At 48.0% G+C, this 25,663-nt stretch overlaps 2 protein-coding genes across 2 annotated transcripts in view; one reads left to right on the top strand and one right to left on the bottom strand.

Moving 5' to 3' along the window:
- Positions 1-202: 202 nt before the first annotated feature.
- NALF2 (NALCN channel auxiliary factor 2) lies at positions 203-18,763 on the bottom strand. Its single transcript, XM_083485242.1, has 3 exons — positions 17,977-18,763; positions 6,465-6,636; positions 203-5,297 (listed from the first exon to the last, which is right to left on the bottom strand). Exons 1-3 carry the CDS (start codon positions 18,760-18,762, stop codon positions 4,909-4,911), a joined length of 1,347 nt encoding a protein of 448 aa, XP_083341368.1. The 5' UTR covers position 18,763; the 3' UTR covers positions 203-4,908.
- Positions 18,764-18,876: 113 nt separating this feature from the next.
- The window catches only part of LOC310698311 (uncharacterized protein), a gene marked incomplete at its 5' end in the record, with an annotated part of 139,984 nt that continues 133,197 nt past the window's right edge, over positions 18,877-25,663 (top strand). Inside the window, one exon of the mRNA XM_083485409.1 lies at positions 18,877-22,477. Within this exon, the coding sequence (XP_083341535.1) occupies positions 18,877-19,521 (645 nt within the window). The 3' untranslated portion in view covers positions 19,522-22,477. The remainder of the gene's footprint in view (positions 22,478-25,663) is intronic.

Here is a 25,663-nt window from a genome sequence, read left to right as displayed (position 1 = left end):
AACCAGGCAGAGGGCCTTCTTGGTGGTGGCACCTTCCCTGTGGAACACCCTCCCAACAGATGTCAAGGAGATAAAGAACTACACAACTTTTAGAAGAATCTGAAGGCAGCTTTGTCTAGGGAAGGTTTTAATGGTTAATATTTTACTATGTAGAAGTGGAAACTCAACTTGCAATGCTGAAATAATGCACCAGGAGGGAAAGTTATCATCAATTCTTAACATTTTATTTCTTTACTGGGTTAAACAAGGAGCAGAGAAAACCCCTGATCCAAAATACAATGGAACTGAAAGCGTTACAGGTACAGAGACTACTGAAAACACAGAGTAGGATAATAGTTTTAATACAACTGAATTATAGCATGGTTTTGTTGTTTGGGTTGGTTTTTCCCCCTTCCCCCCTCCCTCAACTCCCAAACTGTTTTTGGAAAATAAATGTAATAGGAACTAGTGCAAAAAAGTTCTAAAGATGAAGCACAGTGTGTCAAGTGGCGTAAGAAAACCGTCCCACCCCCTTCCAAAGACACAGTCGCTTTATTATGACAGTTGGCTCGTCTGCACTTTCACTAGACCCTTATTTGGATTATATTGTGCCCCAATTAATTCCTCAGGGTCCGAGAGCTTTTCTCATTCTTCCACGGTTGCTCCTTGCGAAAATCCAGTACTACTTACCAAATCACATTTTGCCAGCTACGCAGAAAGTCCAAAGAGAGATTTTGCTTAAGGGCTCCTCCACACTTCCACTCAACCCATATTTGGATTGTATTGTGTATCAATTAATTCCTGGTTTCTTGTTCTGTGGCCACACCTTGCATAAATCCAATCTTACCTCTGAATCAGATCTTTATCAGACATGTAGAAAATCCAGAGATTTTGCTTAACTGAGCAAATAACTTTGAGGGTAAGAACTGTTTGACAGTGGAACAGACTCCCTCGGGAGGTGGTGGACTCTCCTTCACTGGAGGTTTTTAAGCAGAGATTGAATGGCCATCTGTCAGGGATGCTTTAGTTGTGATTCCTGCATTGCAAGGGATAGGACTAGATGACCCCTGGAATCCCTTTGAACCATACAATTCTATAATTTTTTTCTATGATCTTTAATTCAGTGGGTAAGATCAGATTTTCACAAGGCACAGCGGTGGATCAACAACAAGAAGTCTCAGAATCATGGGAACGAATAGCAGCACGATATGACTGAAATATGGGGCAAGCAAAAGGGTAGACAAGCCCTCTGTTAAGCAACACTTCCGCACATCTGGTGAGATTCAATTCAGCAGTTAAGATCAGACTTTTTGCAAGGCACGGCAGTGGAAAAAATGAGAAAAGCTCTCGGACCTGGAGGAAATTAATTGGCACATGACACAATCAAAACATGGGGTAAGCGAAAGTGTGAATGAGCCCAGAAAGGAGAAAGTAGGACAGAAACAAGGCAGGGAGAGAGTAGAAAGGAGGTTTTAAAATGTTGACTTCAGCAACATGACTTTAATCTTTTAAACCTCACCACTATGTACTGTAAAAAATGACTTGTTTTCCCCCATGGCAGGCCTGGCCTTGGTGCCTACAAGCACTTGAGAAGGGTTCAGCAGCAACCAGGCCCTGGGTCTCTGAATGACACCCCCCCAACCTCTCTTAGCTCACCAGATCTCACTCAGTGGAGTGACAAGAAGAGGCAGGCATTGTTTCAATGTGCTGGGGTTCTAGTCCACCACAAAGGCCCTTGAAGTATTTTCAAATGAGATCATTAAAATAAAAATATATAAAACAAGCATTGTAAAGCAACATTTAAAATGAACCCACACAACACATTTTGAATACTAGATCAGAGCATCCCCCCCACCCAATTGCCCTTGCCAGTTCCATTGGCTGCCTGGCCACCTCCCACCTCCAGCTTGTTTGGTTTAAGGACTAGAACTTTGAATCATAGAATTGTAGAGCTGGAAGGTGCCCCACGGGTCATCCAGTCCAACCCACTGCAATGCTTCCTGGGGGATGCTTCTCCAGAAATGCCCTCTTGGAGGAAAAGTTAGAAGTGCCTTTTTAGGGTGACTAAAAATTGGGGATGGGTGGGTGGGTACTGCTGCATTCTTGGACTGGAGAGTATCACAGTAAAGCCATGTCCTTCTCAGAAGGTGACAGTGTTTGTATTGCCAACCATCAAATGAACAGACACAACTCGTGGCAGAAAATGATAGGGCTCTAAATACATTTTTGCACTGAAAAGGCAGGTTTTAAACAAAAATGCAAACACTATCAGCCAGGAGGTGAGGTGGTGATAACAACAGAATCACAGACCTTGGAATCAGGGCCCTGTGCATCCTGCCTTGTCTCATTCGGGCTGTAGTAAACAGTTCCAAAGAACTGGAAAATAGAGGCAGAAGCATTTTCTGTGCATCACAAATGATGGGAGAAAGTCGGATTTCATAGAATCATCGAGTTGGAAGGTATCCTCCAAGGGCCATCTCATCCAACCCACTGCAATGCAGGAATCTTAGCTAAAGCCCTGACAGATGACCCATTGCCCCCCAACCTCTCACCTTGATGTGAAAGACAAAAAATACCCAAAATAACTTTAAAAGAAACACAAAACTGTGCATATACAGTGGTACCTCAGTTTATGAACTTAATCTGTTCTGGAAGTCCGTTCTTAAACCAAAACCATTCTTAAACTGAGGTGCGCTTTCCCTAATAAGGCCTCCCGCCACCAGTGCCCTTCCACCGTTTGGATTCCGTTCTTAGACCGAGGTAAAGTTTGCAAACCGGGACACTACTTCCAGTTTTGCGGAGTTTGTAAATCGAATCGTTCTTAAACTGGACTGTTCTTAAACTGAAGTACCGCTGTACATGTTAAAAATTGGGTTTTAACAGGCCACAAACTTAACATGAATCAACAGTGTGATGCAGCAGCAAAAACGGCTAATGCAATTCTAGGCTGCATCAACAGAAATCTATGGAGTCCAGAACAAGGGAAAGAATAGCACCATTCTATTCTGCCTTGATCAGACCCCACCTGGAATCCTGTGTCTGGTTCTGGGCACCCAGGTTTAAGGAATTTGGCAAGCTGGAAGGTTTGCAGAGGAGAGTGACCAAGATGATTAAGGGTCTTGAAACCAAACCTTGTGAGGAACAGCTGAGGGAGTTGGAGAAGGGGAGACTGAGAGGCCACATAAGAGCCCTTCAAATATCTGAAGGGCTGTCACAGGGAAGATGGAGCCAGCTTGTTTTCTGCTGCTCCAGAAGTGAGGATCCAAACCAAAGGATTTAAATTTCAAGAAAGAAGGTTCCAACTAAACATTAGGAAGAACTTTCAATGGGTAAGAACTGTTGGAAGGTGGTAGATGGACTCTCCTTTCTAAACATGAGATAGATGGCTATCTGTTGGGGATTCTTTATAATGATGATGATGATGATACTATGATTACTGGATGAACTTTGGGGGAAATTCTCTTTAGCAGAGTAGGGACAGTTCAAATAACAAGGAGAAACTCCACGTTCAAAAGGGGAATCTGTCTCTTGACCGTTCTGGGCCAAACGAGACCTGACTTTAAAGACTTCATTTTAAAAATTGTTTCTTTAAAAAGCCTGACTAGCAGCAATGGAAAGGGTGTGGGTTTTTTTTTTAAAATCAATATCAGGATCACAGAAAGTGGGAAGGCAGGAGTAATTTACTGTATTGGATTCCTGCATTGCAGGGATTTTACTAGAAGACCCTTGGGACCCTTTCCAATTATACCGTTCTATAAATTTAACCCTTTCCCTTCCAAGCTGCAGTTCTGCCAATAAAACTCTTATTTCAAATATGAGGGAACTCCCAGTGATTGCCAAACCAATTCCAAAAATGGAAAAATTGGACCACACCAGCGAGGGTGGGAGGAGGAGCAGGAGTGGACCTGCTATTGGTTGCATGTCCTAGGACATTTCCTGGAGGACAAGGGTGATGCAGGCATGCCCTCAATTTAAGCTCTTTAAGGAGCAAGAGAATCCCACTTGAAAAACCGTATCATAGTAGAGCTGGAAGGAACCCAAGCGCCATCTAGTCCAACCCATTGCAATGCTGAAGAGCCAACCCATCACATAACATGGCTTGACCGAGAGCACTGAAAAGGTTGCTTGGGAATTATTAGTGACTGATGGAGGTTCCTACAGGTGGGGGCAGGGGGCAGCAGGGCAGTGCACCATCACAATTATAGTTTGGATTGGGCTTAGAGGATGATGGGGGAGGGGAAAAAAACAACGGATCTCTGCCAAGCCGTTTCTTTTGCCCCTAGGGCAAGTTACCCAGTATGGGGAAGAGATCACTGTGGCCCCATAAACGAGACATGTTATGTGTGGCGGCGGCCAGAGAAGTGGCCCTTGGTGGGCCGGGGAGGGGGGGTTGCCTTTCCTAAGAAGGCAGTTCTTTCCAAGCCCCACTGTGGGCCTTTCCTCGGCCTCTGAGCCTCTATGAGGCTGAAGGCCGACAGCTTGAGGCCTGCTGCCGACAGAACCATTTTTCCCTGCAGAGACCCAGCCTGAGGTCTGCAGCCGATCAAACCCTTTTCTCCAGAGGCCGTGCCTGAGGCCTCCTGCTGACATAACTCTATTCTCCAGAGGCCCAGCCTAAGGCCTGCTGCTCACTGAGCCATTTTCCCCCCAGAGGCCCAGTCTGAAGCCTGCTGTTGAACAATCGCTTGTTCCCACAGCCCCCCAAACGCTTCAGAGACTCACCCACTGCAGGGCGGGCCCTGCGACGACCTGCTCTGGGGAGTGGGAGGGGGCTCTGCGTTGGGGTGGCTTTGTCTGTGTCACCCCCAGTCCTGTGCCGCCGCCCCCGCCACTGTAGGGAGAGCTTCATTGTGCCCACCCAAACCCCTTCTTTCCTCCAGGTGAGAAAAGAGCTGGAGGTTTCCTTTTTCCCTGCCTTGCAGAGGAGGTTCACTCGTCCCTTGCGAGGGTCTCATCCATGGTGGGGTAGGCCCCCAAGCTTAGTCCCCCGCTGCTGTGCACGCTCGAGAAGGACACCATGGTGTGGAGGAGCATCAGGACCAGGACGCAGAACCGGATCTTGCTGTTGCTGAGGCGGGACCCTGCAGACACTGGCAGCAGGGACGGGTGGTGGTGGTGGTACTGGGTGTGGTGATAGTAGAGGTTGTAGTGCTGCTGCTGCCGTTGCTGGTGGTGATGGGGGGTGTTGTGGTGTTGGTCGTGGAATGGCTCTGATTTGGCAGATGCATTGCGATAGCCTTCCAGGTGCCGGTCGCAGGAGTCCCACCGCACATCACAGCACTTGGCTTCCTGGTCAGGCAGCTCCCTCTCCAGCAACCCTGGCAGAATGAGAACAGAAACAAAGGGGGAGAAGGAAGAGGTGGCATCAGAAATGGCACAGGTCTGCTAAACGCTACCTTCAGGAGAGTTCACTGGTGTACAGGAAACCAGGGTTGCACTATAGGAACCCTCAAATAGGCAGTAAAAAAAGCAAGAAGCAAGCATTTGGAGGGAATGGCTTGTGGCTTCCTTTGTCTCTGTACTAATGCACAAGGCATGGGAAATCAACAGGGTGAATTTGAGCCCTTAATCATAGAACTGAAGAGTTGGAAGGGACCCCAATGGTCATCTGCTGCAACCCCCAGTAGTGCTAGGGTTTCAATGGGCCAGCAGTGGAAAAGCTTGAAAAATATGCATTTGGCTGGGTGGTATAAGAACTTAAGGACTTTGGCTTTTGTGGAAAAAAATGACACATAAGCTATGTGTTTCCAGGCTGGGGGATCCAGGAGGCTTCTATGCCACCTGGTGGGACTTACATTTCCAGTGCTTTGGACACAGATGCTCAACATTTACCATCCATGGCAACTTGGGCAGTAGGAATGTATCAATTTTTATCGGTATGTCTCACCATTTCTTTCTCTTTTCATTTATTGTTTGCTTGCTTGCTTTGGATATGGGATGATGCAATACCTTGCTAATTCACTTTTGGGTTGGTAATTGTGTTGATATCTTTATTTTTTTTTTAAAAAAAAACCACTAGGCAGGCTTTGGACAAGTCCAAGGCTAACTCCCTGTGGATAGTATCTTGGATAAGCAGAATATATTTTGTCCAAATATACAAATCCAACAATCCCAGTGATCAGGGAATACAAGCTGTTTGACAGTAGGACAGACTCCCTCGGAAGGTGGTGTGCTGTCCTTCATTGGAAGTTCTTAAGCAGAAGTTGGATGGTGTCTGCCAAGGATTGTCCAGCTGCAACTCCTGCATTACAAGGGGTTGGAATAGATGACTTTTGGGTTCCAACTCTACAATTCTATGATTCTATGACTAATGAAGGTGGTGGGCTCTCCATCAGTAGAGGTTCATAAGCAGAGGTTGGATGGCTGCCTGTCAAGGATTTCTAAGCTGAGATTCCTGCATTGAAGGAGGTTAGACTAGATGACACCTGGGGGCACCTCCTCACTCTACAGTTCTCTGATTCTATAACATAGATTCTAAGCCTCACCTGTGCAGATGAAGCCAGGCAACCCTCCATAGATCAGCTCGTCATTGTCGGGCAAGACGAAGGGACATCTTGTTTGCACCTCCAGGCAGTATTGCTTGCATGGGATCCGGTGTTGGCACTGCAGTTGGGTCACATTGAAGTACTCAGAGCACAGCCATGCCTTGTAGACAGCCTGCAGGAAGGGAGAAAGGAGAAGGGGGCTTTAGAAAAATGGGATCCACAAGGTTGACACAGGTGTGGACGCAACAGGGAGCAGCCTTGCATGCTCTGAAGGTAGGAATAAAGAGAAACACTGTACAGAAAGAATGTAAACCCAGCACCCCTGCAATTGGATTTGGAATAGACGTAAGAGGAGCTCTGCTGCATGAGGCCAATGGCCCAGCTGGTCTAGCATCTTGTTCTTACAGTGTTCAAATGCCCCTAACCATTGAGGAATAAAGGAATGCCTCTGGACCTGGACTTTTGCACGTTCTCAGTCAGGCAGACAAACAAACAGAACAGGTGCTGCAGATCACTGCAGCAGCTCCCTCACCATTCATGTCTCTTGGTCCCACGGACCCTGTGAGACAGCATTCCAGGCACCCCCCTCAAACTCTTCTGCTAAATGCCCTGTTTACAAGTTATGGTCATGAGAGCTTCACCTGCTGGAATTCTTCCTGTAATATTTCAGCCTTTGCTGATTGTGGGGGTCCAGGGTCTAGCAGGTGACACTGCTGCCTCTTGCTCCTATGTTTGAACACTAGGCTGAGCAGTTGAAACCTATCCGGAACTCACTCATTGTTGCTACCAGTTCAAAGTATAAGCACAGAGGTTAGGAATAAGAGATAAAGCTCCATGGTATCTCCTCTTAGTAGTTAGTCAATGTGCACAGGTCCCACAGAGGGTAAATAAAATCTATCTTTTAAACTTTCCTCTGCATGACACAGTTCAAGTTGGCACCAGAGCAGCTCCTTTATCTCTCAAAATATTGCCCCTGACTTTACAAATAATGATGTTCTTCTACAGTTATTTGCTTCCAAATGCTAGCCTCCACACTGCCGGCAGCCTCTTTCTCTCCCCTCCTTCTCCTTTGTCTAGCTTCGTCTACACTCCTTTCTGCACCATCATCCTGCTTCGTTTCATGTTTGATTTCATTATCTGTCAAAATGGGTGTGGGTGTGTGATAACTCCATTGAGGAGAGAATGGATAACTAAAATATGGGATGTAGTTATGCATGGTTAAGCTTCCATATATTGTGAGAACCAGAGTTGGTGGACAGCAAGATAACGTCTTCATCAAGAAATGGAGTCATGTTATAATGGAGTAGCACAGTAATACAGCACAGCTGTGATTCCTGTGTTGCAAGGGGTTTAGACTAGATGACCCTCACTGTCCTTTTCCAGTTCTATGATCTAAGAACACTAACTCTCCTTGGAGAAATCTCCTCACTGGAGATTTCTAACTAGGGGCTGGATGGCCATCTGTCAGGGATTCCTTAGTTGCAATTTGTGCACTGAAGGGGGTTGGACTAGATGGCCTTCAGGGTCTCCTTCCAACCAGGCAATTCTATGATTCCACATTATGTAAACCAGTGAATAAATGCACTAAAAAATAACGCTAACACCACCATCAATAAAGGGCTTCATTTAGTAACGACACCATCAATAAGGAGTGTCAGGCTCCAAATGTTTGTGGTGGGGGGGGGGATATCCTTCTTGCCTCTTTTTCGGTGACGCTAGAGAAAGGGAAGTTTTGAGAGGGGCTGTTTCCTCCCTTCCCGTCCTTTGCTTGTGGCTACCACTCGCTTGCTCACTCCCCCAAACTTGGTTGTGCTGCCCTGACGTGCCCACCCCCACATGCATCCTGCACATTTCTCTGGGAAGCAGATGTGGTTGCCATGGCAGCCATGAGCTGAGTGTTGCGGCTGGACCAGGATTTCCCAGCAGGAGAAGGAAACTGGCGGCTTTCGAAGGGAAATGACGGACAATCCTGCTTCCTATGCAATTCATAGAATTGTAGAGCTGGAAGGAACCCCCAGAAGGGTAATCGGGACCAACCCCTTGAAATGCAGGGATCATCACTAAAGAATCCCTGACAGGTGACCATCCAAACTCTGCTTGAGAACAGTCAATGTAGAGTTGTAAGGAAGGTGTCCCAGCAGTCATCCAGTCCAACCCCCCGTAATGCAGGAATCACAACTAAAGCATCCCTGAAAGATCCTATAAAACTCATGGAAATGTGAGCTGTGGACATGCCCCACCCACAGGTTGTGCTGCCTAAGAGAGTGAACTCTTCTCTAGCCTGCCTTAAAGGGCTACTGTGTGTGCCGAGCTTGAACAGATGCTCAAACATCTCATTAGCAGTGCTCATTTCCCTGCATTCATGATTTATGAGACAGACCCAATCCAGATGCTCTGACCGCAATAAAACTGCAATTCCCAATAACTGCTGCCTTTAAAGGATAATTTTCTTTTTCTTTTTTTGTGGATGGTGGTGGGGGGTTGCTTTGCTTCTCAGAATTATATTGTTGTTTTTATTGTTCCATTTTAATCCATGTACATTTTACAGTTACGTTTCTATACTCGGGAGTATTTGAAGAGCAAGCATCGAATAAACTGAAATGCTGCAATGCAAATATGTGCGGAAGAAATGAAGGAGGCGGCTCTGCTTTTCAAGGGAGGAGCAGGCAGCTAGAGCAGCACTGAGGAATCATAAGAGGATTTCCCTAATCCTCTTTTAAAACCATCCTGTAGGAGGGAGTTCCACAGCTTAACTCTGTGCTGCATGAAGGACTTCCTTCTCTCTGAATCACATCCTTGCAAAGGATCAGACAATGGTGGTAGAGAGAGATATGTGGTTCCCACCCATTTTTAACACACAAGAAAGCTGTGATTCCTGCACTGCAGGGCTAGATGACTGTTGGGGTCCCTTCCAACTTTATAAGGCAAACGTCTGCCTCTGGGAAACGGATGAAGCTGTGGGGGAATGCTATGCGCTGCTGTCCTGACAGCACAACATGGACACTTGGGATGAAATGGTTCAGGAAGAAGACATTCCCCCAAAACTAAGTCAGTGCCCCCTCCCTGACATCAGTGAGGTGTAGTGTTTAGAGTGTCGGATTAAGGACCAGGGAGAGACTGGGGTTCAAATTTTCTTCCAGCCGTAAAGCCCACTGGGAGTGACCTTGGGAGCCAGCCACTGCCTTTTGGCATGACCTACCTAACAGGGTGAGGGACGCGGGTGGCGCTGTGGGTTAAACCACAGAGCCTAGGATTTGCCGATCAGAAGGTCGGCAGTTCGAATCCTCACAAGTGAAGTAGCCTAGGCAGTGGCAGAGCTTCATGCTTCGGCACGGCGGGGGGGGGGGCGGAGGGGGAGCAGGCAACTTCCCATTTTGGCTCAGGTGATGAAGCAGGATATACTGCCCCTGCAATGCAGGAATCACTGACAGATGGCCCCTTTCTGCCCCCTGCCCTCTTCAATGATATGAGGTAAAAGGACCCCTGACCATTAGGTCCAGTCACGGACAACTCTGGGGTTGCAGTGCTCATCTCGCTTTACTGGCCAAGGGAGCCGGCGTACAGTTTCTGGGTCATGTGGCCAGCATGACTAAGCCGCTTCTGGCGAACCAGTGCAGCACATGGAAACCTTCCTACCGGAGCGGTACCTATTTATCTATTTGCACTTTGGCATACTTTCGAACTGCTAGCTTGGCAGGAGTTTTTATGATACAGTGGTACCTTGGGTTAAGTACTTAATTCGTTGGGGTCCCTTCCAACTTTATAAGGCAAACCTCTGCCTTTGGGAAACGGATGAAGCTGTGGGGAAATGCTATGCGCTGCTGTCCTGACAGCACAACATGGACACTTGGGATGAAATGGTTCAGGAAGAAGACACTCCCCCAAAATTAAGTCAGTGCCCCCTCCCTGGCATCAGCGAGGTGTAGTGGTTAGAGTGTCAGACTAAGGACCAGGGAGAGACTGGGGTTCAAATTTTCTTCCAGCCATAAAGCCCACTGGGAGTGACCTTGGGAGCCAGCCACTGACTTTTGGCATGACCCACCTAACAGGGTGAGGGACATGGGTGGCGCAGTGGGTTAAACCACAGAGCCTAGGACTTGCCGATCAGAAGGTTGGCGGTTCGAATCCCTGCGACGGGGTGAGCTCCCGTTGCTCGGTCCCTGCTCCTGCCAACCTAGCAGTTCGAAAGCACATCAAAGTGCAAGTAGATAAATAGGTACCGCTCCGGCAGGAAGGTAAACAGCGTTTCAATGTGCTGCTCTGGTTCGCCAGAAGCAGCTTAGTCATGCTGGCCACCTGACCCAGAAGCTGTATGCTGGCTCCCTCGGCCAATAAAGCAAGATGAGCGCTGCAACCCCAGAGTCGGCCACGACTGGACCTAATGGTCAGGGGTCCCTTTCCTCAGACCAAGAACTAACTTAGTTGGTCTTTAAGGTGCTACTGGAAGGAATTTTTTTATTTTGACTATGGCAGACCAACACGGCTACCTATCTACTACCTACCTAACAGGGTTGTTGTGGGGATTAAATGAGGCCTAGGACCTGGAGACCAGGGTTTAAATTCCCACTTGGCCACGAAGTCTGCTGGGTGTGACCTTAGGGGCCTGTCGCCACCTTCCACCAGCCTAACTCACCTCACTCACCTCACAGTGGTGTTGTTAAGGATTAAATGAGGAGGGGGAGAACAATTAAAGCACACCTCTAGCTCTTTGGAGGAAAGCTGGGGTGTACATGCCGTGAGTAAATAAGCTAAATCATGGTAAGATTCTGCACTTCTGGAGGCTGGAAGCCAAGGAGAGTGGTGGGACTCCTGTCCCTTCAAAAGGAAAATGAGGCCAAGGTTGCCACTCATAAGAACATAAGAAGAAGAGCCAGTGGCACATCTAGTCCAACATCCTGCTTACACAGGAGCCAGCCAGATGGGAAACCCACAAGTAGGATCCCAGCACAAGAGCGATTCTTTCCACTTGTGGTTCCCAGCAGCTGGTATTCAGAAGCATTGCTACCTCCAGCTGTGGAAGCAGATCAGAGCCATGGTGGCTGGTAACCATTGAGAGCCCTCTCCATTATGGTGGGCATCAATGCCTTCTGTGGGACTTTCTTTCATCTTTCGCAAATCTTCCCACATTGGGTGCTGATGAGTTTTAATGATGAGCGAGAGAGGAGAGCTTTTTTCAATCCACTTTCTCCATGCCATGCATCATTTTATAAATTTCTATCATGTCATATCGTCCTCACCTTTTCTCCAAATTGTCCCAAATTGCTGCAACCTTTTCTCCTTGGGGAGACACTCCAATTGCCTCGACTGCTTTGCTTGCCCTTTTCTGAACCTATCCCAACTCCACAATATCCTTCCTGAGGTGAGGCGGCCAGAACTCCACACAAATGCACTGTAGATTTGCATAATGGGGCATTATGATACCTGCAGTTTTCAATTTCCAGTTCCTTTCCTTATGACCCTTACCACTGAGCTTGCCTTTTTCACAGGCACCAAATACTAGGCCACCTCATTTGGATGAAGAATTTGCAAGAACCCGTCCCACAAAGATCTTTCAGATACCACCACAAAAATGGGCTACCTAGTCCTTGGTACTTCAAAGTTAAATCAAAGGTTTTGACATATAAAGCCTTATGTGCTCCAATTAGGATCCCAATACATCCCAATTGGAACCGCCCCAGTCCCTAGGACCATCATTTGAAGCCCTTTTCTGTGCTCCCCTTTCATGGGAGGTCTGCAGGTTGGCCATGTGTGAATAGGGCCTTTTCAGTAGTGGCTCCCACCTTGTGGAATGCACTCCCCAATGAGAGCTCTCCTGGCACCATCATTACATAACTTTAAGTGCTAGGCAAAAACATTTCTTTTCTGCCAGGCCTTTTTGGCTTTTAATTAATAATAGAATTGTAGGGTCTGAAGTGTTCCAGGGCTCATCTAATCCACCCTTGCAATGCAGGAATCTCAGCTAAAACACCCCTAACAAGTGGCCATCCAACCTCTGTTTGGAAACCTGCAATTGAGCCACCTTAGTTAACATCAATGATAATTCTATGATACTATATCTTTAACTCCCAGGCAAATATAAATAAATAAAATCCTCTTTTGCCAGGTCTTTGGCTTTTAACTATGACCTTTTTTTGCACACATGATAAGTTTTAATCTAGTCTGTGTGTATATATATACAGTGGGAGGGGGGGAGTATTTGATCCCCTGCTAAATTTGCCCGTTTGCCCTCTGATGAAGAAATGACCAGTCCATAATATTAATGGTAGGTTTTTTTGTAGCTGTGAGAGACAGAATAACAATAGGAAAACCCCCAGAAACCCAGAAGACAAAAGTCACAGATTGATGTGCATTATAATGAGTGAAATAAGTATTTGATCCCCTGCTAAATTTGCCCGTTTGCCCCCTGACGAAGAAATGACCAGTTCATAATTTTAATGGTAGGTTCATTGTAGCTGTGAGAGAGAATAACAACAGGAAAACCCCCAGAAACCCAGAAGACAAAAGTCACAGATTGATGTGCATTATAATGAGTGAAATAAGTATTTGATCCCCTATCAACCAGCCAGATGTCAGAAGTGCCTGCTGTGGAGGTCTTACCTATAATCCCATCTAGTTATAGTACAGTGATACCTCTGGTTACGTACTTAATTTGTTCCTGAGGTCCGCTCTTAACCTGAAACTGTTCTTAACCTGAAGCACCACTTTAGCTAATGGGGCCTCCCGCTGCTGCTGCGCCGCTGCCACGCGATTTCTGTTCTCATCCTGAAGCAAGGTTCTTAAGCCGAGGCACTATTTCTAGGTTAGCGGATTCTGTAACCTGAAGGGTATGTGAACTGAAGCGTATGTAACCCCGAGGTACCACTGTACCTGTACAAAAGACACGTGTCGACAGAAGCAACCAACCCAGCAGATTCCAAAGTAGCCACCATGACCAAGACCAAAGAGCTGCCCAAGGATGTAAGGGACAAGATTGTAGACCTGCACAGGGCTGGACTGGGCTACAAGACTATTGCCAAGTAGCTTGGTGAGAAGGTGACAACAGTTGGTGCAATAATTCGCAAATGGAAGAAACACAAAATAACTGTCAAGCTCCCTTGGTCTCGGGCTCCATGCAAGATCTCACCTCGTGGAGTTGCAATGATCATGAGAACAGTGATGAAGCAGCCCAGAACTACACGGGGGGAACTTGTCATTGATCTCAGGGCAGCTGGGACCATAGTCACCATGAAAACAGTTGGTAACACGCTAAGCCGTGAAGGACTGAGATCTTGCAGAGCCCGCAAGGACCCCTTGGTCAAGACAACACATGTACAGGCCTGTCTGCAGTTTGTCAATGCACATCTGAATGACCCAGAGAAGAACTGGGTAAAAGTGTTGTCGTCATATTAGACCAAAATTGAGCTCTTTGGCATCAATGCAACTCGCTGTGTTTGGAGGAGAAGGAATGCTGCCTACGACCCCAAGAACACCATCCCCACCGTCAAACATGGAGGGGGACATATTATGCTTTGGGGGTGTTTTTCTGCTAGGGGGACAGGACACCTTCACTGCATTGAAGGGACGATGGACAGGACCATGTATTGTCAAATCTTGGGGGAGCACCTCCTTCCCTCAGCCAGGGCATTGAAAATGGGTCGAGGATGGGTATTCCAGCATGGCAATTACCCAAAACACACAGCCAAGGCAACAAAGGAGTGGCTCAAGGTCCTGGAGTGGCCTAGCACATTAAGTTCCTGGAGTGGCCTAGCCAGTCTCCAGACCTTAATCCCATCAAAAATCTGTGGAGGGATCTGAAGGTTCGAGTAGCTACACATCAGCCTCGAAATCTTACTGACTTGGAGAGGCTCTGCAAAGAGGAGTGGGACAACATACCTCCTGGGATGTGTGCAAACCTGGTGGCCACCTGCAAGAAACGTCTGGCCTCTGTAATTGCCAACAAGGGTTTTGCCACCAAGTACTAAGTCATCTTTTGCAAAGGGATCAAATACTTATTTCACTCATTATAATGCACATCAGCCTCTGACTTTTGTCTTCTGGGTTTCTGGGTGTTTTCCTGTTGTTATTCTGTCTCTCACAGCTCCAGTAAACCTACCATTAAAATTATGGACTGGTCATTTCTTCGTCAGAGGGCAAATGGGCAAATTTAGCAGGGGATCAAATACTTTCCCCCCTCACTGTACAGTGGTGCCCCGCAAGACGAATGCCTCGCAAGACGGAAAACTCGCTAGACGAAAGAGTTTTCCGTTTTGGAGGTGCTTCGCAAAACGAATTTCCTATGGGCTTGCTTCGCAAGACGACAATGTCTTGCGAGTTCCTGCTGGTTTTTTTTCCTTCCCCCCCTTTTTCTAAGCCGCTAAGCTGCTTATCAGCTGATCCGATCAGCAGATAAGCCGCTAAAAGCCGCTAATAGCGCTAATCCTTCAATGGGCTTGCTTCGCAAGACGAAAAAACCGCTAGACGAAGAGAATCACAGAACGGATTCTTTTCGTCTTGCGAGGCACCACTGTATATGATTGCTTTTATTTGCAGTACAGTGGTACCTCGGGTTAAGTACTTAATTCGTTCTGGAGGTCCGTTCTTAACCTGAAACTGTTCTTAACCTGAAGCACCACTTTTGCTAATGGGGCCTCCTGCTGCTGCTGCGCCACCGGAACATGATTTCTGTTCTCATCCTGAAACAAAGTTCTTAACCCGAGGTACTCTTTCTGGGTTAGCAGAGTCTGTAACCTGAAGCGTATGTAACCTGAAGCATATGTAACCTGAGGTACCACTGTACAGCAATAAGCTGTACACAGAGATTCATACACAGCTGATTTTTTTAATTAAAAAAGTTTCAATGTATTTATGTTTGTTCATTCCTTTAAAATGTTATATGTCACTTTGAGACTAGTATATTTAATTAATAATGATAGCATTAATAACGTTGCCACAGGAGTAATGAGACTGAAGGTACATTCTTCCACCTTTGGTGGACATGCCCAAGGATTAAGAATTTCTGGGAGATGATTTATAATGAAATGAAAAAGGTATTCAAATATACCTTCCTGAAGAAACCAGAGGCCTTTCTCCTGGGCATGGTCGGCCAATTGGTGCCAAAGAAGGATAGAACTTTTTTTATGTATGCTACAACAGCAGCAAGAATACTTATCACAAAGCATTGGAAGACACAAGATCTACCCACCCGGGAAGAATGGCAGATGAAGCTGATGGACTACATGGAATTGGCGGAAATGACTGGCAGAATCCGAGACCAGGGAGAAGAGTCGGTGGAAGAAGATTGGAAAAAAGTTAAAGTATATTTACAGAAATATTGCAAAATTAATGAATGTTAGAAGGATGCCGGAACGAAGTTATATGGCTTTAGCAGAAATGTTATAAAGAATTAAGTAAAAATAGATTGTTAATGGACCAAAGTAGAAAATTTAAGGTTAGAATGTCTTAAGATAAATTTTAGAACGAAAATTGAGAAAGATAGAAAGGACTTGCTGAAATAGCTAATTGAACTGGAATACAAAAAAGGGAGGTGCGAGGAGGTTGATGAAACAAGTATATGAAAGGTAAAGACATGGAAAGGCTGGATGTGTTTTTAAATGTTTTTGTTCTGTTTTTTCGTTGTTTTATTGTATTGTTTTTTGTTTTTGTTTTTTTCTTTTGATGTATTGTAAGGTATAGTTTTGTTATGTTTAATTTTCTATTGTTCTTTTTCTCTTTCTGTAATTTTCAAACTCATAATAAATATCATTAAAAAAAAACAAAAACGTTGCCACAGGACAGAGCTGTTCACTTGCTGCTGGATTACAACTCCCATGCTCCTCCCTGACCTCTAAACATGCTGACAACTGGGGCTGATGGGAGTTGGAGTCCAGCAGCATCTTGTGACAGGGGCACATATGCCTGCGGGAAACCAGCATGCGGAACATGAGCACAAGAGCATAAGAAAAGCCTGCTAGGCCAGGTCAAAGGCCCATCTAGTCTAGAATTCTCATAGTGACCAACTGGAAACCCCAAAGGGAGATCTGCAAGGAGGACCTAAGCACAAGAGCAACTCTCCCCTCCGGTGGCTTCCAGCAACTGTTACTCAGAAGTATTGATGCCTCAGATACGAGAGGCAGAGCACAGCCATTCTGGCCAGCAGCCATCAATAGCTTTCTTCTTTTCAAAAATTTGATCAGTCCTCTTTTACAGCCTCTCACCACTGCCTCCTGCCTGAGTCCCATAATGTAACTGGGTGCTATGGAAGACACATGAACTTCTGAGAGTTGGTTTCCAGCAACTGGTATTCAGAAGCATTCCTGTCTCTCATGGTGGAGGCATAGCATAGCCATCATGGCTAGCAGCCACTGATGGCAAACCTCCCCCAATTCACTGACCCTCTGTTTTCCCTGCTTTATAACACCACATTTTCCTGCTGTGCTTTTACTACAATTCCATGATTCTGCACCTAGATCCGAGCCATGCTACCTCCCCCACAACCTGGACTCATCCCTCAAGCAGGGATACAGGACCAGCAGCCCCTCCTTTTCTTCCCACACAGGGCCCCCACATGGTACTTCAAATGAGTAAGGTAGGCAGGTGTGGGCAAGCAAATGGGGTTATATTAGTCACCCTTGAGCTCAAAACAGGGTCTGCTAGCCATCCCTGAAGCAAAACAAGTAACTTACTCCCAGAGAGCCAGTGTGGTATAATGGGTAGAAGGTTGGACTACGGACCTGTGAGAGCTCAGGGTTCAAACCCCCTCTCAGACTCCAGGAAACTCACAGGGGGTGGGGAACACAGTATCTGCCTGTCAGCCTAACCTACCTCTCAAAGTTGTTGTGGGGATCAATGAGGATGAGGACCTGAGGGACCAGGGTTCAAATCGCTGCTCAATCCTATAGCTCACTGGGTGCAACCTTGGGGTCCAGACACTGTCTTCTCTGAAGCTAACCTACCTTGCAGGGTTGTTGTAGGAATTACATGAGGAGGGGCTGTCCCCTAAAGTGGAAATAAGTGCAATGAATAGATGTAATGAAATAAGAGAAAGCCCAGATTCCTTCCATGGGAGAGGAAGGAGCTCCTGGTGTGACCCCCCCCCCCATTCTACAAATTCTCACAACTGAGAGCAAGTGTGGTGTATAATAATAATATAATAATAATAATTTATTATTTATACCCTGCCCATCTGGCTGGGTTTTCCCAGCCACTCTGGGCGACTTCCAACAAAATATAAAAATACAATAGTCTGTTAAACATTAAAAGCTTCCGCTCGGGGGTTGCATAATGGTGTAGAGGTTAAAGGGCTGAATTATGAGCTGGGTGATACCAGGGTTCAAATCCCCACTTGGCCATGAATCTCATTGGGTGTGACCTTGGGAGCCAGTCTTTGCCTCTCAGCCTACCTTGCAGGGTTCTTGTGAGGATAAAACAGGGAGAAATATGGTATGTGCACCACACTGAGCTCCTTAGAGAAAACAGGGCAGTCTATAAATGTAATTAACAACAACAGAAGCAACGATGACGACGACAACCCTACCTTGCAGTCTCTCAGGCAGGAGCGCACGGAATAGTCCTCGGCCTGCAGGTACTTCTCCAGCAGCTCCTCGAACTCCTCGTACTTTTCCTGAGCGTGTTGGTCCAGCCTCTGGTAGGCCTCGAGACAGCTGCTGCAGGCCTCCCCGCGCTGCGCCCCGCCTGCCGCCGCTGCCACGTCGGCCAACAGGCTCCGGAGGCTGCAGTCCAGGCTCTCCGCGGCGGCCATGCCCAGCAGCAGGTCCCAGACGGTGTAGGCTTGGCAGAAAGGGAGCCGCAAGCCGCGGAAGTGCCGCTCCAGGAAGGCTAGCTGCGGCGGGGACGCCTCAGCAGGCGCGGCGGCCGAGAAGGCGGACCCGGGCGGCCCTTGCAAGAGGCGGCGGTGGCTGCAGGCAGAGCTTAAGTCCAGGCAGGGCTGCGCCGTCGGGGCCGCGCCGTCGGGGCTGCTCGCCGCCGCGGCTTCTGGTCTGGGAGGCGCGGCCGGTTGGCCACAAGCTGAGCTCAAGTCCTGGTTGGGGCAGAGCCGCGCCTCCGCTGTCGGGGCTGCGCCTCCACCGCTCCTCACCGCGGCCTCCGGTTGGGCGACGCTCCTATCCTGGGCTCTGAGCTGGGCCCCGGCGGCGGCGCAAAGCCAGAGGCGGTCGGAGAGAAGGACGGTGAAGAAGAGGAGAGAGGCCAGCGACAGGCGCCATTTCTGGGCCCGCTCCGAGTCGGCGCACGGTTTCTCGGGGGGGTTCGGCGGGGTTCGGATGCAACGGCGGCGGTTCTGGGAGGCGGCGCCGCCGGTCATATTTTTGGAGGGGGCGGCGGCGGGGGGGCTCCGGCTCCTCTTCCTTCTCGGGGCTCCTCTCCGCACCCCCTCCCCGGTAATGTCACCGGCCTCCTCCTCCTCCTCCTCCGCGGCATGGTGGCTCGGCGACGACGGGCGGCGGCGGCAGAAGCATCCCCGGCCACGAGGCGACGCGCGGCAGCGGCGCCCCCCGTCCGCCGCCGCGCCCTCCGCCGCCGATCCCCGCCCCGAGGGCGCCCCCAGCCTCTTCCTGCCGCTGCCGCCGCGGGGCTGCTGCTGCTGCTAAGGGCTCCCGCCGGGCAGGGCATGGTGCTGCGTCGCCGCCGACGGGAGGCCCCTCACCATGGCCGGCCCCGGCGCGTCGGCATCCCCCGGCTCCGGCTCCGTCCGTCCGTCACCGCTCGGCCCTCCTCCTTCTCCCCCTCCTCCCCATCCCCGCTCAGCTCCGACGGGGCCTGGCCGGCCGGCTCGCTCCCGATCGCTCGCCGCGCGCCCGCTCCGCCTTCGCCCGCTTCTCCTCCGGACAGCCGCGTCGCGGAGCAGGAGCCTGGCGCCGGGGGGAACTCCGCCTGCCCATCGCTCGCCTTCAAGCCGTCGCCATCTTCCGTGAACACCTTGAGGAATGGGGTGGGGAGTGGGCTGCTGCTGCTGCTGCGCGAGGGCGCGTGCGCGCTGCTTGCTACCGGCCCCAACACCCCTCGAGCCGGCGGCGCGCTTCCTCCTTCCCTTGGCCGGACAGCTAGTGGGGCAGCGGGCTGAGACTCCTTCTGGGGTCCCCCTCCAATCTGGCTCCCCTCAAGAAACCCCCCTCCGTTACCCCTTCCAGGCACCCTCTCCGGGCAACTTTTTCCCCGGGAGTGACGGAGAAAGGGCCTCGGGCTTCCGTCGACGGTTCCCGAGCATCTCCATTGTCGCGACAGCCTCTCTCCGCTGGCGCTGTGGTTCTGAAAGGACAGCTCCGGCCAGCCTTCGGCCAAGAAGCACGCGCCGCCGCCGCCGCCGCTCCTACATTGCCTGGACGCCCACTCTCTCGACTGTGGAAGGGACTCCCTGGGAAGGTGGCGAGCTCTCCTTTGTTGGAGGTTTTAAAGCAGAGTTTGGACGGTTACCCTCCAGGGATTCCTTAACTGTGACTCCTGCATGGCATGGGGTTGGATGAGATGAACCTTGGGGTGCCTTCCAACTCTAGTATTCTATGAAGCACTTCCACATCCCTCAAAGGCATCCTCCTTACAAAGGAGGGGGCTTCCAGTTCGTCTGCCTCCCAAAACCCATTTCCCCTGCCAGCTGGTTGAGGTGGGGGGAATCATGACAATTGTGGGTCCCCCTGTGTTTGGTCTCTATCACATCCTGTGCCTCCCCCATCTGAGAGTCTGAAGCAGCTGAGACAGTCACTCCTGCTTGTTTGAACTTTGCACTCTGATGGGGGATAATAGTAGTTATTATTTTTCATTTATGACTGTAGAACAAGGCCTTTTCAGTAGTGGCTCCCCATCTGTGGAAGGTTCTTCCCTGGGAGGCTCGCCTGGCACCATCATTACATATCTTTAAGTGCCAAGCAAAACAAAAACTGTTCCTTTTTCTCCATACCATTGATTCTTAGCTTTCTGTGGCCTTTTGCTCATGTGTGGGATGTTTTAATGCAGTTTTTAAAAAAGAAAAGAAAGATTTTTAAAAGTTTTCATTTTTTATTTTTAATGTAGATTTTAATCAGTGCACATGCTCCTTTTGTAATGATTATTTAATAATAATAATTTGTATTATAATTAATAGTAAAGAGAATTTAAATGTAATAATAATGACATACCCCACTCCCCCCCCTCTAAGGATCTCAAGCTGGCATAATGGTTCTTCCCTTCTTTTAAACCTCACATCAATCATGTAATGTAGGACAGGCTAAGACGTGGTGGCTGATTGTGCCCATGTTCCCAGGATGTTGAATGTATGAAACACATTTTATTATACTGTAGTCTGTATAACCATGTTAGACAGCTTCTAATCAAACCAATATTAACAGAACAACCTGGATTTGCTGACTCCTTTTATGTTAAAGTTCTCTTTGAGGATAAGACTGATTATATTACACTGGCTGTAGCACAATTTCTCTCAGAGGCAGGAAGAATCAGAAATCATTATCTATGGGCTAAAGCTCCTCTGTTGGCTAGCAAAGCCACTCTTACGCCTTAATAACTGTTGATATATGCCATTTGTTTTACTGTGCATTTTGGGTCTATGGACCACAATAAAGCTGTTTGTGTGGAAACCAAGCCAGATGAGGAATGGTTAAGGGAGTTGGGGATGTTTAACCCGGAGAAGATTCAATGATTCCATAACCCTGTGAGGTGGGTCAGAGTGAGTGACTGGCCCAAGGTCACACCAAGTGACCTTCATGGTTGAGTGCAGATTCAAATCCTGGGCTCTCTCAGGTTCTAGCTAACCACTCTAACCACTGTCACCACTGGCTTTTTGGTTTGTCTAGACTTCTCCTTCTCCTTCTCCTTCTCCTTCTCCTTCTCCTTCTCCTTCTCCTAGTCCACTTTTTCCCCAGACTGGGACTCAAGGTTGCTTATGATTAAAACAGTGTGGTTGAAATACAGATAGTCATAACAGCACTATTCAAAACCTCTTTTCCTTAAAAAAAACCTCCCCAATAATGATCAGTTCCCCCAAAGCTTTGGCATTTTTCATACCAATACTTTCTTCAAAATGTGCAACAAACTCAAAATAATCACTTTGACATTTTAAAAATACATTAAGCAGTTCTAAAACACCAAAATGGCATGTTTTTTTCTTAATCCAAGTGCCCATCAACAGCAATTGCAGCACAGCATTAAAACAGCTTCATTCTGCAGAAGGCCATTCAAGGTGGGGAGCAGCAGGTGAGACATAGGAGGGGGCCTCAGAGCCCAGATAAATCTCCCCCTGCTTGGTCTTTGACCATAATAATAAATTATTACTACTATTACTCCCCCTGGTTGGTGTTTTTCTGGGGGCCTCTGCCCAGGCAAGAATGCCTCTGAGCATGACTTAGTGGGCTGGTCACTGCCTCTCAGCCTAACCTCCCTTGCAGGGTTATTGTGGAGGTTAAATGAGCAGAAAAGCCATGTATGCCACCTTGAGCTCTTACAAGAAAAAGATGGGATATAAATGCAATTCATAAATACATTGCAATGGGATTACAGCGTTGATTACCTATTGGAAGCCTTTTTGGTATGCAGAGTGAGCAGCTTGTGAACTAGTGAATCTTTGTTAGAAAGTCGGCTTGGCTTGCTGCAAATACATGCCTGTTTGTAAGCAAATGATAAAGTTATTTATTGTAGGAAACACATAGTAGCTTGGATGGAAAAGTTGCTGCATTGCACAGGGTTGGACTAGATAACCCTTTGGCTTCCTTCCAACTCTGCAATCCAATAATTCTATGAACAGGTTTACAATTCCAGTATAATTAACTAATCTAGAGAAGAACATGGCTGGTATGCTTGGTCCTTTGGTCTCTTAGAGGGTAGTTTATTTTATTTGTAGAAATATTTGTATACTGCTGTACAGTGGTACCTCGGGTTACATACATTTCAGGTTACATACACTTCAGGTTACAGACTCCGCAACCCAGAAATAGTATCTCAGGTTAAGAACTTTGCTTCAGGATGAGAACAGAAATCGTGCTCCGGCGGCACGGCAGCAGCGGGAGGCCCCATTAGCTAAAGTGGTGCTTCAGGTTAAGAACAGTTTCAGGTTAAGAACGGACCTCCGGAACAAATTAAGTACGTAACCAGAGGTACCACTGTACTGTAATGAGACCTCTACAGCAGGCACTTCTAATCTCAGCTCATTACATACAGTGAAGATACCAGGTAGCGTGACATCTGGCTGGTTGATAGCAGATCAAATACTTATTTCACTCATTATAATGCACATCAATCTGTGACTTTTGTCTTCTGGGTTTCTGGGGGTTTTCCTGTTGTTATTCTGTCTCTCACAGCTACAAAAAAAACTACCATTAAAATTATGGACTGGTCATTTCTTCATCAAAGGGCAAACGGGCAAATTTAGCAGGGAATCAAATACTTTCTCTCTCCCCACCCCCACTGTGTGTGTGTATACACACACACACACACACACACACACACACACACACTAGATTAAAACTTATCATGTGTGCAAAAAAAGTTAAAGTTAAAAGCTAAAGACCTGGCAAAAGAGGATTTTATTTATTTATATTTGCCTGGGAGTTAAAGATATAGTATCATTGAATTATCATTGATGTTAACTAAGGTGGCTCAATTGCAGGTTTCCAAACAGAGGTTGGATGGCCACTTGTTAGGGGTGTTTTAGCTGAGATTCCTGCATTGCAAGGGTTGGATTAGATGAGCCCTGGAACACTTCAGACCCTACAATTCTATTATTAATTAAAAGCCCAAAAGGCCTGGCAGAAAAGAAATGTTTTTGCCTAGCACTTAAAGTTATATAATGATGGTGCCAGGAGAACTCTCATTGGGGAGAGCATTCCACAAGGTGGGAGCCACGACTGAAAAGGCCCTATTCACACATGGCCAACCTGCAGACCTCCCATGAAAGGGGAGCACAGAAAAGGGCTTCAAATGATGGTCCTAGGGACTGGGGCGGTTCCAATTGGGATGTATTGGGATCCTAAGGCACATAAGGCTTTATAGGTCAAAACCTTTGAATCAACTTTGAAGTACCAAGGACTAGGTAGCCCATTTTCTGAAAGATCTTTGTGGGACGGGTTCTTGCAAATTCTTCATCCAAATGAGGTGGCCTAGTATTTGGTGCCTGTGAAAAAGGCAAGCTCAGTGGTAAGGGTCATAAGGAAAGGAACGGGAAATTGAAAACTGCAGGTATCATAATGCCCCATTATGCAAATCTACAGTGCATTTGTGTGGAGTTCTGGTCGCCTCACCTCAGGAAGGATATTGTGGAGTTGGGATAGGTTCAGAAAAGGGCAAGCAAAGCAGTCGAGGCAATTGGAGTGGCTCCCCAAGGAGAAAAGGTTGCAGCAATTTGGGACAATTTGGAGAAAAGGTGAGGACGATATGACAAGATAGAAATTTATAAAATGGTGCATGGCATGGAGAAAGTGGATTGAAAAAAGCTCTCCTCTCTCGCTCGTCATTAAAACTCATCAGCACCCAAAGTGGGAAGATTTGCGAAAGATGAAAGAAATTCCCACAGAAGGCATTGATGCCCACCATGATGGAGAGGGCTCTCAATGGTTACCAGCCACCATGGCTCTGATCTGCTTCCACAGCTGGAGGTAGCAATGCTTCTGAATACCAGCTGCTGGGAACCGCAAGTGGAAAGAATCGCTCTTGTGCTGGGATCCTACTTGTGGGTTTCCCATCTGGTTGGCTCCTGTGTAAGCAGGATGTTGGACGAGATGTGCCACTGGCTCTTCTTATGTTCTTATGAGTGGCAACCTGAGCCTCATTTTCCTTTTGAAGGGACAGGAGTCCCACCACTCTCCTTGGCTTCCAGCCTCCAGAAGTGCAAAATCTTACCATGATTTAGCTTATTTACTCACGGCATTTACACCCCAGCTTTCCTCCAAAGAGCTAGAGGTGGTGCTTTAATGGTTCTCCCCCTCCTCATTTAATCCTTAACAACACCACTGTGAGGTGAGTGAGGTGAGTTAGGCTGGTGGAAGGTGGCGACAGGCCCCTAAGGTCACACCCAGCAAACTTCGTGGCCAAGTGGGAATTTGAACCCTGGCCTCCAGGTCCTAGGACCCATTTAATCCCCACAACAACCCTGTTAGGTAAGGTAAAGGTAAAGGTACCCCTGACCATTAGGTCCAGTCACGGATGACTCTGGGGTTGTGGCGCTCATCTCGCTTTATTGCCCGAGGGAGCCGGCGTACAGCTTCCGGGTCAGGTGGCCAGCATGACTAAGCCGCTTCTGGCAAACCAGAGAGGTGCACAGAAACGCCGTTTACCTTCCCGCCGGAGCGGTACCTATTTATCTACTTGCACTTTGATGTGCTTTCGAACTGCTGTGTTGGCAGGAGCAGGGACCGAGCAACGGGAGCTCACCCCGTCGCAGGGATTCGAACCGCCAACCTTCTGATCGGCAAGTCCTAGGCTCTCTGGTTTAACCCACTGTGCCACCCGCATCCCTCACCCTGTTAGGTAGGTCATGCCAAAAGGCAGTGGCTGGCTCCCAAGATCACTCCCAGTGGGCTTTATGGCTGGAAGAAAATTTGAACCCCAGTCTCTCCCTGGTCCTTAGTCTGACATTCTAACCACTACACCTTGCTGATGCCAGGGAGGGGGCACTGACTTAATTTTGGGGGAATGTCTTCTTCCTGAACCATTTCATCCCAAGTGTCCATGTTGTGCTGTCAGGACAGCAGCGCATAGCATTCCCCCACAGCTTCATCCGTTTCCCAGAGGCAGAGGTTGGGGTCCCAGAGGAAGGGACCCCAACGAATTAAGTACTTAACCCAAGGTACCACTGTATCATAGAAACTCCTGCCAAGCTAGCAGTTCGAAAGTATGTCAAAGTGCAAATAGATAAATAGGTACCGCTCGGGTAGGAAGGTTTCCATGCGCTGCACTGGTTTGCCAGAAGCGGCTTAGTCATGCTGGCCACATGACCCAGAAACTGTACGCCGGCTCCCTTGGCCAGTAAAGCGAGATGAGCACTGCAACCCCAGAGTTGTCCGTGACTGGACCTAATGGTCAGGGGTCCCTTTACCTTTATATCATTGAAGAGGGCAGGGGGCAGAAAGGGGCCATCTGTCAGTGATTCCTGCATTGCAGGAGCAGTATATCCTGCTTCATCACCTGAGCCAAAATGGGAAGTTGCCTGCTCCCCCCCCCCCCCGGTGCCAAAGCATGAAGCTCTGCTACTGCCTAGGCTACTCCACTTGTGAGGCCCCTCCCAA

The sequence above is a fragment of the Podarcis liolepis genome (assembly GCF_965112155.1).
Source record: "Podarcis liolepis genome assembly, chromosome: Z".
Classification (NCBI taxonomy): Eukaryota; Metazoa; Chordata; class Lepidosauria; order Squamata; family Lacertidae; genus Podarcis; species Podarcis liolepis.
This window is presented reverse-complemented; position numbering and strand designations above follow the sequence as displayed.